The sequence below is a fragment of the Ochotona princeps genome, chromosome 8, assembly GCF_030435755.1.
Source record: "Ochotona princeps isolate mOchPri1 chromosome 8, mOchPri1.hap1, whole genome shotgun sequence".
NCBI lineage: Eukaryota > Metazoa > Chordata > Mammalia > Lagomorpha > Ochotonidae > Ochotona > Ochotona princeps.
The window spans coordinates 27270931-27287011 of NC_080839.1; the positions used below are offsets into that span (position 1 = coordinate 27270931).

Sequence of the window (16081 nt, forward strand, 5' to 3'; positions counted from 1 at the left end):
CTATTTGCAACAGTTTAGCTTTTAACATCAGAAAACTTACTTCCTTTACCCCTGCCAAACCCAGTGAGACAGAGGAACATAGAAAACAGAGAGAGGATCCTAGCAAAAGATCGAGGGAGACATAGCCTGGATGTTTCAGGGTTGTCCCAGTGAAAAGTCTCTTGGCCTTGTCCCAAACTGGTGAAAAGCAGATGTTGTGGCAGCCTTAATGGGATGTGTAGGGAGGTCTAAGGGCCCATGTCTCAGTGGAGGAGGGTTCTCAGTGGAGGTGGATGTTAAGAGACCCACACAGCTTTGTGAAATTTCTGGTGAACTGGGATTATAGTTTATAGAATAGCAAAGAGCTGTGCCCCACTATCTGAGAATTACTTTGACAGAATACAAAGACAAGAGAATACTGTGTAAACCTTACCTACTGATCAACAGATAATCTTTCATATATGAAAGGTCAGCTCCAGGGAGGCCAGGCAGTAAAGAAAGAAATAGTATCTGTCATTATAATATTGATTTAAAAAAATCCACCCAGATGGATCCTCAGGTGAGTATTCTTCTAGTCAAAGAGCAGTGCTGTATCACGAGTCTTACCATATCACCAGCAAGAAGGCTTTAATGAGGAGACCTGATTTCTGATTCTCTTGCATTCTGTGCCATAAAATCCTATCGTGAAAGAGAATTCACAGGAATAGCTTGGGAACTACATATCTTTATTTTTAAAGATATTTTTCTGTTTTCATCTGAAAGGCAGATTTTGCAGAATATAAGGAGGGAGGGAAGGAGGGAGAGAGAGAAATCCTCCATCCCTCCATCCATTGGTTCACTCTCCAGATGGCCACATTGGCTTCAACCTACCTGATCCAAAGCTCAATACTGTTGGCTCCAATGAGTTCCCTCATCTAGTCTGTGTTCTCCTTTGCTTTGAAGCAAATGGTTTGTTCTTGCAAAGACCAACTGAAATTGTTGCCACTTATCTCGAGGCTGTGGATGTTGTTATTCAAATGCTCATATGCTCAACCATTGTCCTGTCTAATTTTGTATGTTTAGCACTAATCCATACTTAATTGTGTTGGAGATAGTGCCTTTTGGAAGTAAGTAACTGTGTTGAAATGTGGTCTTGTGGTTAGGGCTCTACTGTAATAGGGTTCAGAGACTTATGTAAAGAGATACCACAGATTCACTCTTGACTCCACCTGAGAACATGAACTAGAAACCAAATTGGTTAGTAACTTGATTTTGGCCTTCGTGGTCACTGAAACTGTCATCCAGTCTGATATTTTGTTATGGCAGTTCAAGCTAACGCATACAGGATGGAAGGTAACTGGGTTTTGCTTCCCTGATACAATCATTCAGATCTGAGAAGCCACTGTGAATGTAGAGATTGCATTTAGCAGTTTGGGAACACTGAGGACAGTTGCAATCTAACCTCAGAATAGATGTATAAGTATAAATAGATTTCAAAATTTTTTTCACCAAAGCACCAAAGTAAATTTTTAAAGTTTACTTATTGAGTTCACTTGAGAGAAAGAAGGAGAGAACGAAAGAAAGAGAGGAGATTGTTCTTACTTGCTGTTTTACTCCTAAAATGCCTATGGCAACCAGGTCTGGGCCAAGAAGAAGCCAGGTGCCACATTCTGTCCAGGTCCCTGACATGGGTAGCAGGAGCCCAAGTATATAAGCCATTTTCTGCTGCTTTCTCAGGAGCATTAGCAGGTAGTAGGAAACTGGAACATGAAGCAGGCAGGACTCAAATGGGTGCTCATGTGAAATGTTGTCATCACAGGGGGTGGTTTAAACCCTTCTGCTGCAATCCCAGCCGTAATGGTCCTCATTAAGAAGACTGAGCAGGGGCCAGTGCTGTGGCTTAGCAAATTAAGGCTTTAACTGTGGTGCCAGCATCCCATATGGGTGCATGTTGAAGTCTGTGTTGCTCTGCTTTCGATCCAGCTCCCTGCTGATGTTTTGGGGGAGAAGTGGAGGGCAGTGCATCTTTGAGCACCTGCATCCATGTGGGAGTCTGAGGAGAAGCTGGTGATTCACTGGAATTAAAAGATCAATTTTTTTCAAAACTATGCATACTAGGGAGCTGCAAACGTTTATGAAAAATGTGTATTATTGGTTGGATGGTTGCCATGGTGGTTAAGACAGCACTTGGTATGTTCACATCCTATTTTTAAATGTCTGGGATTGAGTCTAAGCTACTGGGTTCAGCTTGTTTATGACAGTCACCCTGGTAGGCCACAAGTAATGAATCTAGTACTTGGGTTCATATTACCCACATGTGATTCATAGATTGAATTTGGGCTTCTGGCTTCTAGCTGGCTGAGTCCTGGCTGTGATAGGCATGGGGGAGTAAATCAGCAGATGGAGGATCTCTGTGTCTCTTGCTCTTTCTGACTTTCAAATATGTAAGAATAATTAATTGAAATGTGAATTATGAAAAAATTAAGCCTCTTGAAACTGAGCCAGTTCTGTAAATCACTTTAGCTAATAAAAAGCATCAGAAAATATTGTGTTCAAATTTCCGTGAAAACTAGCTGATGGCTACCTCCTGGAAATGGACCCCACTTGGAAGATAGCTGAGTCATACTAATTGGGATCATTCAGAGCCACCACTCTGAGCTGACTTGCCAACTACAAAGGGGTGACTGAGTTCAGATGAGTTCAGAGAAACATACTTTGGGTCAGCAGAATCATTCTGTTGACTGATTCAGACAGGTGAAATAGTACAAATGCCCTTTGTTCTAAGACGTCATCTTCAGTGGTGGCTGCTTACACATTGTTAGCATGCTAACAGACAATACCACCACATGTCTGTTATTTCCATTATTTTTATGGGGAACCAAGGTGAGAGACTAACTCCTGTGATCTGTTGCTGATCAACGGACCCAGGCAGTTTTAACTTCAAAGCCAGTGACCACTTTGTGTGCTCTAGATTCTATCAAGCCCGTGGTGGATTTAAAAGCCATTTGAGTGAAGAAGTAGTATGTTTATTCTTTGGAACAGGCCCAAAAAACGGAACACGAAAGACCTCAAATCTCTCTGCTGATGGCACACCATGTCTGTTATTGGCATAAACTTATGAAACAAACACTCTAATGTCTTAGGGAAATAATGCATATATGCAGAACAAGAGAGACAATATCTTTGAGTTCAAGGTCCCAGCTAAATACTAGCTAAAATTTTGGTGACATCTCATTAACACGAAATTATGACTGAGTTTTTTTAAGAAGTCTACATGACAGTCCCATTAATGCAAATAGCATCCCTTATGCCTGTTTTTGCAAATGAAAACAAAATGCAATTATATTAGTGAAATTTGCTCATTAAACTACACTAACATTTATTTCCGGAGTTGTGTAACTCCACTTTTACCACCCTGACTTCCTTGATTAAAAGTAATTGCTCCTTGGACTAAGACTAGGAAATTTACTAGATAGTAATTCAGAATTTCATAATGGAGGTAGCACTGGGATATATGAGTTCTTACAGATATCGGAGATTGGGAAGGTTCTGAAAGGCTTCAGGGTTGATGTACAGCAGGTTGTTGGCCTTTTCAATTCTTCTATAAAAGAAGAAAGAACATACAAATAATCTAAACAGCAAGGAAAGTTGTAGAGTTTTTACATTATGCACAGTATATCAATAGTTCCTTTTGTGCTGACTTTAACATCCTATTGTGGCTTTCTAGGTATCTGAGTACAGAGCAGAGACAGGGTCTCCTAGAAACATAAGAGAATTTTGAGGCTATTATCAAAAAGAGTCCCATGCCACTGTCCCCACATCCCTGTATTTCTTGCTTACATTTCATGTAACTTTGGTAGGTTGGAGAATACCTCTGCCTCTATCACTTCCAAGACTTCATTCTGAGAGATCTCTCTGCAGAGAAAGAAACACAACTCAAGTCAGTTCAGTTACATACCATAAAGATTTCTAAGGCTCAGTGTAGAACCTGATGCCCAGGAGGATTCATGAGATCACCAAACTCCTTTCCTGCTTTTAAAGAAATCAGCATGGGATTGAGACTAAATTACCAAACCAGTTGCTAATCTGTACCAAACACTGAAATAATGCACCCAAGAAAGTGGCTCAACATAGAGATCATTCAGTCTAGAGATATAGAAATGGAGGCCCAGGGAAGGAGAGTTGATTTAGCGACTATACAGCATGGAAACATATTTGTAGTTCCCTAGAACATCGGTCAACATATTTTTAGTACTGGGACAAGCAGTACTTTTTGGCTTTGTTGGTGAGTTTACCTCTGTTACAACAACTTACCTGAAATTTTTAAGGCAGGAGTAACTATAGCTCATAATGAGTCAGCTAATGTTCCAATGAAACTTTGTGGAAATGGGGGAGGGGGTAGACCAAATTTGACCTTTGGATAGTAGTTCAACAACCCTGCCCTAGGCCATGGAGTCAAGTTCTAATGTGGCTTTGATAGATGAAAATGCTAGTTCAGTCTCTAAAGGTAAAGGTAGAGTTAAATGCTCTATCCCTCCACACCATTGTCTAAGTGAAGGTTGTTATTGAAAGCCTTTGGCATTAATGATGTCCTGTCCTAAAATATCCAAAAAAAATCCTTCAGGTGCCAGCATTTTTCCTCTTAGAGGAGTTTGAAGGCAGTGGAGAATGAAGTCCACTGCAGAGAAACCCAGAGCCTGTGGGAAGAAGGGCAGTTTAATCAGTTAATGTTTATAAAGTGGCTCACAGAAGAAACGTGCTATTATTAGGTCTCCCGAGGAAGGCTCTCATGAAGTTTTAATGTGGCAGCTGAGAGCGTCTCAGGAAACCTCACAGGCAGTGTGCATTTAAATTGGCTAAGCACAGGGACTGTCTGCTGACCTGAGATTGAGCTGAAGCATTCTAGAAAGGTTTCTGATGAGGGGGAAACCCTAGAGGGTAGGTGAGAGAGAAGCCTTGCATAAGGGAAGATTAGGAGTGATCTGGGCAGTAGCTGACCCTCTGAAGGGGGATAGTGACATTTGGGGCTTGGTCAGCCAGTGGTGGAAAGGCCGTTTTGAGAAAGTGAGGAGCCATTTTGGGAGAGAAAAATCTCTTCTTCTTTCCTTATTCTAAGATAGCACCTTTCATGATTCATCTGGTTAATTTAAATCTCCATAGTTTTCGCAGTTGGACATGGATGAAGGTGGTGTGTGGGAGTGTTATGTCTATTTTTTTTTCCTTTGGCTCGCCTTTGGCCATTTTATATTTTTGCTTTCTGCTTTGCAATGAAGGTAGTTCTGGTAGGTCGAGGGATAGGGAGGGGAAGTGCAGTGATGGACTTGGAAGATGACATTGATTTGAACACTTCAAGGAGCTGTGTGGAAGAGTCTCACAGGTGAAGAATAAAGGATGAAAAAAAAGGAGCAGATGACATGGAGAGTTTAAATGCAATTTAGGTCATATTCTCCCAGAATTATTTGTAAGTTCACCAACAGTGAAACACTCATGCTAATAAGAAATATTTTCTTACCTATGTTCATGTAATGGAAATGTCCTTATCTTTTTTTTTTTTTGGCAAAAACCATCAGAAATTGTTAGAACAAACAAGCCAAGAACCATATATAATTTAATTATTTCAAGAAGTAGTTTGTATTTTATGGGTCAACTTAAACAATAGGTGGTGCTACGGGTGGACAGGGGATCACCTTGGCAAGATTAGGGTTGTGGAAAGGAGAATAGGGTAAGAAATTCCCTGCGAAAATCAGGTTCTTTGAAGGACTGTTTATTTGGTGTTTATTATTTACCAGACCTTTTACATACATTCTTGTCCATCATTTTGGAATTTTGGTCTCCAAGTGTGTCTGCAAAACCAGCTGTGTTTGACAATAGTTTCACATACTTTCTGTCAGAAGCTCTGCCTCCTAGGCCCTGCTGGGCATGTCCTCAACTTGAGACTCTTCATTGTAAAGAGAGGGGGTCAATCACATGATGGCCAAATCTTTTCCAGGATGGCCTTTGTCCCAAGCAAAATTCTGTGTAGGAAAAGTTCCTCACCTTCTATGAAATGACTTCTCAAATGTTTACAGATAAATGACCTGGAAGTCTTGTTAAAATGTAGACCCTCATTAGGGAAGCTCTTCAGTGGAGCATGAGTTTCTGTGTTTGCAGGAGCTCAGCTCGCTGCTATTGATCTCAAGACTGTGCATTGGATCTCAAGATTCTTGCGGTGATGGTAAGAACCCTCTACCAGACTTTGCTTCACTGCTGCAAAACAAATGGGTGGCTAGAGGAGTCTAATTCATCAGTTCAAGCAAACAGAAGGGCTTGATTTTAGAAGAGTTGCATTCTCTATGAGCTTTCTTTCCCTCTTTGTCTCCTATCCCCTAAACTCCCACAAAGCATTGTAATATTTGCTTTTTGGGTTAGTGTCGAATTTCACAACCTGGGTTCCTACACAATATATTATTTATCTGTTTTATTCTCTAGTGTCAGAAAGCTAGTAAATGGTTAAAGGATGAATGACTATGACTAGATGAATGGATAGATGGAGATGAAGGATAAGAAATCTTAGGACTTCCGGCATCTGATAAATTAAAAAGGAGAAAGTTTCTTGTTTTTTTTTTTAATCCAAATCTAGCAAATGACAGCCACTCCTAGCTTGTCTGTAACTTAGGATTTTATCTCTGTGATTCTAATATATAACATATAAATAATATACAAATATGTACACGTATTTGGCCTGCTTTATCAATCCATCTGGATATATTCATCTGTATCTCGCTGGGTCATAACCTTATATAACTCTTATGTTGTTACCAGATGAATTAACATAATACTTGTGGAAAAGGGAAGACAGGATTCTAGGGGTTCATGAAGTATTTGATTGTGATTAGAGGTGATAACTTTTAAGTTCTCTTCTATGCCTCAGATTTTATGCTTGCATTCAGGAAGGGAAATGTACTCAAATAAGGAACCAGGAATTATATCAGAACATTGTCTCTGGCATGGCTTTCAGGGACATTATAAAGTTCTTCTCTTTCATCTTTGCATTCTTTTGGTCAATGGCATGAGGTACTTTTTGGTAGGAGAAATTAAAGAGAGTAACTTAGCTTTTAAAATTCATTCAGGTTGGGCAAATGTTTCAGTCTATCATAGAGAGATACCAGGGTGCCTACTCTTTTACCTGGCACTCACCTACTAGATGCTGGGACTATTTCAAGCTGAATTACTGATGATTTATGGAATAAAAAGTAGAATATATGTACCATATGTTTTCTTTCCTATGTGAGGCTTTAAAAGATTACACTGATTCTGGTGTTCCACAAAATTTTAAAAAGATTATACAAGACTCTGGTGTTCCACATAAAAATAGGGTGATGAGAGTCTGTGGTAAAGGAAATGGAATGGCAAACTGCCTAGTGTGATGGGAATACATTTGGTTGGAGTGTTGCTCTATAGTTCATAAAATATGTAGCTTATCAATTCAGAATTAGAAAAAATAAGCTACAGCATGCCAGTGTCTCAACACTGATTGTCCCTGAAGCTGTCGCGTAGAACCACAGCCTTTCCTCTGAAGAAGTGTCAGTAAAGGTGGCTCATGTTAGCTGATGTTAAAGGCATATCCACAGAACTGCTCTTTCAGACACCCTTAAAGATGTCCCCCCACCACCACAATGAGAAAGATCAGATCACTGCAATAGCTTACTCCATTTAAACAGTGGAATTCAACTATGTCTCTTTTGTACATGTTAACAAAAAATGACCATGCTCAGTTTCTTTTGTATTAATTTCAATGTTAAGTTCTCCACATTGTAGTATAGCAGATTTTCCATGCTTCCCTGGGAAACTGAGAAAATGGACCAAGAATCACATTCATAACAGCTAGTATTAGTTCAGCACTTACTGTGTGTCAGATCATTTTTCTGACCTTCACATATATTAAGTGGCTTTATTCTCACAATAAGCTTGTTAGGTGACACCAGTCTCACTTCTTTTCCCGGAAGAGAGAAAAGAAGCACACAGAGATTATCTGTTTTCTCGAATACCATACGTAAGTCAACATTCCCAGAAGCCACTCATCTAAGTGCTTTTGAAAATATCTTTTCCATGCAAGTGTAGACTGTAGAAGGTGATAAAAAGTTGCATTCATCCCTTCCAAGAACCTGCAATTTATTTAATTAAAAAATCACCTGCATGAGAAGTTGAGCATGCAGTCAGTAGAAGGGAAGTGGAAGAATGTGTGAGAGGGATGCGAAGTAGAGAGGTGGTCTTCATCTTACCCTTTCTAAATGCAAGTGTTTCTTAAACCCTGATTTGACACCTCTGAAGCTTTTGCTGTTGAAACCCTGAGAGTACCTGCCTGCCTCAGTGTGAACCCCTCTACTGATGAATCACACATCATTGGAATCAACTTCCCATTTGAAGCAGATCCTGCTTCTGTGACTACCTAAGGCATATTCCACTCTATTTTCTGTGAATTCTTCACAGAGATCTAGTTTAGAACAAGATGATCTATTTTCCTCTGCAAATGCTGCTTTTCTTCTCAACATAGCCCCATGGCAGTGGCTGCCCCTGACATGCCTGTCAGTCCGTTGGATCAGTCTAGGTGTTCGATCCTGGAGTCATCCCTGACTTCTCTTTAGCATAATTGTCCAAATTTCCTCAAACGTTTTGCAGAATTTTTTCGTTTTCACCATCATTATTATAATTAGGGCACTTTACATTTTTTGCCAGTGCAGCAGTTCTTAATGGTCATGTGTGACACATGAATGGTCTGATATGGATCATGGGTCATCATTTTTGAAACAACTGTCCAATTGCATATGTAAAGACAGAGACTAGATTCAAAGTTTATCTATCTATCATCTATATATCTAAAATGTGGTGACACACACATACACATATAACATGCAGGGTAGTAAAAATGGAGTAAGGTTGGTGGTTTGTGAGTGCATTTCTGCATTGATAGAGAAATGTGGCTGGTAGTTATACTTGACAGCCAAGTATTGTATTTCTGTCTGAGAAAAACAAATGGAATGAAAAGATGATTCTAAAAAGTGAAAGAGGGGGAGCACGAAATTCAAATTGGACACTAGAAAATGTAGGTTTTATTATTCTCTGAGTGCTTCTTAGAAAATGTTTAAGCAATAATTCATGGAGCTATAGTCATGAAAGATCAGGGTGGTGTGGAAGTAGTATGAAGTGCACAGTGTGTGTGTCGAAGAGAAAAGAGAAGGGCATTGATTGAATCACTTGGTTTTGGAGTAGGTTGCTGGTGAAAGGATTGCAGTGATTATAACAGTCCCTGGTGCACATGGGCTAGTCAACTGTCTATAGGCTTAACATGTTTTTGTTAAATTTGAGCTGAGTAACTCAAGGCTACAGGAACAATGATGATATTGTAATAATTAACCTTTATGAGATAATTTGCTATGTAGGAGAAACAATGCTAAGTGCTTTATTTACATGGATACTGCCACAAATGGTGTCTGACTAATTGAGACTCTGTTGATTTGTTTTTGTCTTAGTGTTCATACACATGTGACTGGCAGCGTGAAACTGTAATCCAGACAGGTCTGAAATGAAATTGTAGCTTTGTCATTGTCTAATTGTGTGACCTTGGCCAAGTCGAAACCCATGATGTGTTTATTTCAGTGGAGTATAATTATAACTACTTTTAGAACTTTTGTGGGAATTGTAGAGATAATGTATGTCAAGAAATTGGTGTCTAATTGTTTTATAAAATCTATTTTCTCTATTTTTATTCATGAGTGTGTAGCTGAATTAAGTCTCCCAGGCAGTCTACTGTTAGCTGTAGCATTGTCAAATGAAAATTCTTCTCATGGAATATTAAGAGAAGTGATATATTTTAGTCTAGGCCTGGTCCATAGCCCTATATGTGCTCCCTGAAATTCTATCCTCCAAAGTGTGGGGCATAGTTGAAGAATGAAAAGCTGCCTTTGCCCTGTAATTCTAAATAAATACCCAGGAAAATCACCCTGGATCTTTAGCTGAGAAATAAATTTACTTGTACCTAAGGTTCTTGACATTTTGGAGTTTGTGTTATATCTATCATACAATAGTGCCTACAGTAAGATTCTAACACCCTACTTGGTTCCTGGTATTTGGTGAGCAAGTTCTCTAGCCACAACTAGATAAGAGTTTTGCATACTTTATGGCAAGAAATAACTGTATACAATGGATGCCAGGTAAGTTTTTATTACCTGATTGGAAGTCATGATGTTAGGGTGCAGCAGATGAAACCAGTGCTTCTGACGCTGACATCTCATACTGAAAGATTTGTGAAGTCCTAGTTACTCCACTTCTGACCCAGCTTCCTGCTAATGCTCTTGTAAATGCAGAATGGGAACCCCACATCAAGTTCCTGGCTTATGCCTTTGGCCTGACCCAGAACTAGTTGTTACCACTATTTGGCAAGTGAACTGGTATTGGAAGATTTTTTTAAGATTTTTAAATTTTTAATGGAAAGTCAAATATACAGAGAGGAGGAGGGAGAGAGAGAAGATCTTCCATCTGACGATTCACTCCCAAAGTGACTGCAATGGTTGGAGCTGAGCTGAAACGAAGCCAGGAGCCAGGAGTTTCTTCCAAGTCTCCCATATGAGTTCAGGGTCACAAAGCCTTGGGCCATCCTTGGCTGCTTTCCCAGGCCACAAGCAGGGAGATGGATGGAAGTGGTGATGCTTGGATTAGAACCGGTGCCCATATGGGATCCTGGCAATTGCAAGGTGAGCACTTTAGCCACTAGGTTACTGTGCTTGGTCCTTGAAGACTATCTGTCACTCTGCCTTCAAATAAATAAGCAAATATTTTCTTTAAAAAAGGCTGGTTAGGAGAAAGCAAATAGGCAATTAAAAAAATTCCTCTCAAAACTAAATCTTTGACTTCCTTTAGCCAGAAACTACTTTTCCTAAGTGACATAGCATTTGAGTATCTGTGATTGACATGCCTGGGGTCTTGTAGGGAGCACACCATGTGACTGCTGCTTATTCAATTGAAGACTATGCTCTCCTTTTAAATATATTTTTTAAACAAAATAAAACAGTATGCCTTAAAGAATAGCCTTTTTAAAAAAAAATAGGGACTACTACATGCATTAGCATAAGCCTGGGAGAGTGGTTGGGGTTAAGAGATTTGCACCCTCTGCTCTCTCAAGTATGAAAATGCAGAGCTGCATGAGGCAAGGTGTCTTGTGTGGGCAGGAGGAAGCTCTTCATCACTTAGGTAAATTACAGGAGCTCTCTGAGATACATTTTCCTCTGAAAGATGTTGCTAAGTTCCTCTGTCCTTCAGTACATTTTATCCCCAATCCTTTGTAGTTGTCCAGGCTGTTAAGATCACATGAATTATGCACGTTATACACTAGGAGAGAAGCATATAGTGTCAAGCAAAGGTCATGCTGCTTACTCTTATTTTTATTACCTCACTGAAATCAGGAGAGCCAGGTTCCAGTCCTGGCTTTGTTGCTAATTAAATACTTTCCTTGAGTCAGATCAGTTACCTTCTCTGAGCCTTTTTTTCTCATCTATAAAACAATACCTTTGATCCAAACTGTCTCCAGGGTTCCTTCTATCCCTACAATTTTGTGATTTTAATTGTTTCTGTGAATCTGTTATTAAAAGGCAGCCACCCACATCAGCAGCAGTGCTTGAAAGGCAGCTTCCGTGTCTAACAAGTCAGAAGTCAGTTGGGTTCAGTGAGCTTCCTAGACTACACCTGTTCCTTGGGGAGCAGCCGAGCCGGGAGGGAGCAGCAGCACAGGACAGCTGGCCAGGAGTGTTCTTGACGAGGCCTGGACAGCATGGGGAGAAGTCATAGGTTGAGATATTCTCTTGGAGACAGTGCATGTTTTACTGTCAGCTTACAAAGGCATCCATTGATAGTCCTTGAAAGCCAGTGTTGTTTTCACCTTGACATACAACCAGAGATTATTTGTATGTAATGATTGTCAGTGTAAAAGTGATAGTAGTATTAGTATTAGTAGTAGCTATGTCTGGCTGTCCCATCTACTATTATCACTCTTCAGCATTACAAAATTCTTCACCAATTTTAATGGGTCTCTTTATTATCCATAACTCATCTGTAACATACCACTCCTCTAACGGGTTTTCTTCCTCCTTTTAAGGTTCTGTTTTCATTCTGAAATTCATATTTACTCTGTCTTTATACACCTTAATTTTCCACCTCATTAATTCTTATACTTGGCACCAAAGTGCTTCCTCCATGAGCCGCAGTGAAGGAGTAACTCTGGCCACTATGATTTTGAGTCCTCTAGATGCTTGTCTCTCTTTGGCATGCTTGGATGTCATGCTTCTGAGTGCTGCCTATGCAAAGCTCTTCTCCATCCTGCCCTCTGTGGTCTTTCAGGAATACAGGGGACCATGATCACAGACTCTGCCTTCAATTGGTTTTGTGTCCATTTCTCAGCCATAGATTTCCCCTCATCCCACATCCAGATGACAGGTGATCATGTTGGCTCTGTTGGTCCTGAGAATGCGTGTTTATAGTAAAGGTGGCAATAGGCTCATGCACCAAGGTCTTTTTTTTTTTTAAAGATGCATTTGTTCATTTATTTATTATTTTGCATTATGTGACAGTTTCATAGGCTCTGGGAATCCCCCCACCCCTGCCCACGCCCCTCCCCCCTGGTGGATTCCTCCACCTTGATGCAGTATTACAGTTCAAATTCAATCAAGATTCTTTCCTTGCAAACATATACCAAGCATAGAGTCCAGCTACTTATTGACCAGATGGGTTGAACAGTTTCTGCACCAAGGTCTTTTTAAAAAGCTTCCTGCTTTGTGAGACATGGCCGTGGCCTGGAGAGAAAGGCCATCATTCTAACGAGGAATGGGAAGAATGGATTCAGCCAGTGAAGTCCATCCAAGGCGTTGAACATCATCAGCCTAGTTCAGTATATATTCAAGCTGTTTAGAGGCCTTGTCTCTGTTTATTCAAACAACGGCTTGGAGGGCAGCAAAGCCAGCAGTGGGAGTGTTCCTGCAGAAGCCGCAAAGTGCTGACTGTGTGGGGCATGGGAAGAAGATGCAGAGTTCCTTCTTCCTGCCAGCAGCTTGAGGGCTCTTCCACAATCTGGGGATAGTTATCATTTATTTGTGAAACATGCATTTATCCTTTGCTAAAGTAACCTCATATATTTGAGAACCTGATAGGAGAACAGATTTTAGAATTGTTTTCTTTGTGTTTTTCAATGCCACTAAAATTTTAATTTCAGAGTAACAAAGGACCAAGGGTATTTGTCAGTTACAGTCTACATTTATTTTCCTGCACATACTTCCTTCCCCTTTTATTAAACAGATGGAGTAACACAAGAAATTGTAATGACCTAATTAATAACTGAACGAATCTAAGTTGTAAAGTTTATTACCTGTAACACTAGAGACACATTTTCACTTATGCATGTCACTGAAGTTCCATTACATGGCCTCTTTGTTGGAGCTGTAGAACTAATGCATTCAGGCCATTACTTGCCAAAAAAGAGGGTGTCTGGGTTATGAGCTCGGCAGTGGAGGTAGAGGTGGAATCCTCTGTAACTACCCACCAGCTCTGTGAAGCTGGTAAAATTAATTTGTCTGAACCTTGGTTTCATCATCTTTGATAAGGAAGTAATGGCATTTACCTAACAAAACCTTGTGAGGATTGTCTATGAAATAGCTGCTAAGTACCTGAAGCTTCTGAAGTGCTAAAGAAATGCAATTTATTTTTGTTTTGTGTATCTCTCATGACAGTCAATCTAGTGGCTACAAATCTTGTAGGGAATATGATTCTGGCATATGCAGAGCTTTTGCCCCTGCACTCGCGGACATTCCATAATGTATGGATAGATGGTGTCTGCAGGGCTTCAAGCCCTTGCCCTCATACCAAGCAAAGCAAAGCACATACTTTGCCTTCGCATCTAAGCAGTAATTGTAGAGAAATCCAATGTGAATTTCAAGGTTTAATCTTTAAATTTTCTCCAAAGTATTCTTTAATCCTGAATTAAGCTGTTTCCTGTGTTCTGATCTTTCCCAGTGAATTCTTATGTTTTTGTCAGAGATTTTCTTTTGTTTGTGTGTTTGTTTTAATAACTGGGTTCACAGCCATACCAGCCATGCTCTTGCTGGCCCCTAAGTGATGCAGGTGTTACTGTCTAACATACCAGTTCCTTTGTATCATTCATGGCAGGCACTCAGCAACTCTGCTGGATTGGAGAGAATTGCTATTATGCTATTGTGTCGACATTTCAGGCATCACAGCTCAAATTTCTTTTGTATCCCTTTTCTTCAGACATACAGAAGAGAGCTGATTTTCTACCTTCATGGAACTTCTAGTGTAATACGAAACTGTGCTCTTTTCTACAATGGTTAATAGACAGTGACTGATACAAGGCTTCTTGGAATTGGTCTAGAATGTAATAAGTGCTCAGTAAGCTATTTTATTAAAATGAATGAAGAAATCAAAGGATGTTTATCTTGTTTACCTGTGACAGTGAAGGTGGAGATGCTGGGTGATTCCTCCAGGGTCACAAAGCAAGTTAAAGATAGAAGGCTTGAATCTGGATTGGACAATTCCCAATCCAGAGTTTTTTCAACATATCAGTATAATAGATCGCACACCTACTTTTCAGCTATGAATAGTCTCCCATTTCTTGCTTTCCCATGATACAGTTTTCCTTTCTCTTTTTTTCTAAATATACAGATATTGAAAGGAAGAGAAACATTTTGACCAGTGTGCATTTGATAGAAACTCTGGAACTAATTTATTACATGAGATCCTGATTTAGGTTTTAGAATTCATTTGAATACATTAGTTTTACAATTTGCATATCTAATTATGTTTTTCTATGTCACCAACCACAAGCAATTTTCTCTTTTTAGGATCATTGTGTCTTTAAATGTAAGACATAAGATACAGGAATTACCATAGCAACTTGCTTTTCAATTAGATTGCAATTGCTGACAATCAACATGATGAGACAAGGTCAGTGGCTGAGTAAACCCCATAGTATTTGAAGAGAGCTGGGGATGTGCAGGGACAACAAGGAAATGAGAAACGGTTGGAAATCTCTCCCCAGTGTTGTGTGAAGTTCCTTTATTATTCGTGGATCCTATACCCTGAAGCTGTGCCTTGGAGTAGCAGTAGTGCCAGCAAGTAGCTCAGAATGGAGGCTAGGAGATGTATGGTCAAGGGTGGGTTTCTTACTTCGAGTAGTCTCTAAGCACTTTACACAACTGAACACGGAGAATCATCAATTTGAAAGAATAATAATAATAGCTGAAGGGGAAGTTAATGAAGAGGCCCAGATGGGGAAGAAGGAGATTTGAAAGGAAATGAAGTGGTTCACCCAAGGCTTCTGTGGACTGGGGATGTGTGCAAGCCAGAGTCTGGCTCATGGGATCGTAACAACCATGCTGACACTGCACTGTGTATTTCCTGGGCCCCCACTCAGTGTCCTGTGCTTCCCTCTAGCAGGACGGGGAGGGAGGCAAAGAAACCCTCATTCACAGCATATAACCATTGTCCCATACTTGATGAAAGCCTAGGTGGAGAAGCATTCCATTTCAACAGGGGGCAAAGCTTCAGTAAAAGATTCATCAAAAATGCTAGGCACAAAAGAGCAGGTTGCAGAGCTATTTTTATTTAGAGTTTTGAGTCTTTCTGGAGCCTTTATATTACTTCTGTGACCTACTGTGATTTTACAGCAGCCTAGATAAATGAGCTTAGGTCCTCACACACTGAAAGAAAGATGAAGTGAGGTAATTGTTTTTTAGTGGCTGAATCAGAGAGGCCTCTCAGCACAGTGCGGCAGTATGGGAAGCAAACACGTAACCACACTGGCCTGGCATGTTTATGCCTACACAATGAGACCCAGAGGACTTAAGCGTTTAATATCTTGAAGAAGAACCTAGAGAGATTGACTTTCCTACTGACACCCCATCCATCCTCACTTATTTCCTCCCCACTTTCCCAGTTATTCTGAACTTGAGGACTGAGTGGGACGGAGCCAGTTCTGACATGGGACAGATTGAGAGCTAGAGCTCATGAAAGCTGTGAGCCAAGGCATTGGATCATCAGACCCTTGCCTGATCGCTAGCAACCTTCTGAGAAGTTAAGGAGAGCC

At 40.2% G+C, this 16081-nt stretch overlaps 1 protein-coding gene across 6 annotated transcripts in view; it reads right to left on the reverse strand.

Moving 5' to 3' along the window:
* FSHR (follicle stimulating hormone receptor) overlaps positions 1-16081 on the reverse strand; it is a 161992-nt gene that overhangs the window by 47588 nt on the left and 98323 nt on the right. For 4 of the 6 annotated variants that reach the window (XM_058667766.1, XM_058667770.1, XM_058667772.1 and 1 more), the window contains 2 exons: positions 3799-3873; positions 3485-3559 (listed from right to left, as the gene is read on the reverse strand). In XM_058667766.1, the coding sequence (XP_058523749.1) occupies positions 3485-3559; positions 3799-3873 (150 nt within the window). The remainder of the gene's footprint in view (positions 1-3484; positions 3560-3798; positions 3874-16081) is intronic. The other 2 variants (XM_058667771.1, XM_058667767.1) reach the window with 1 other exon arrangement.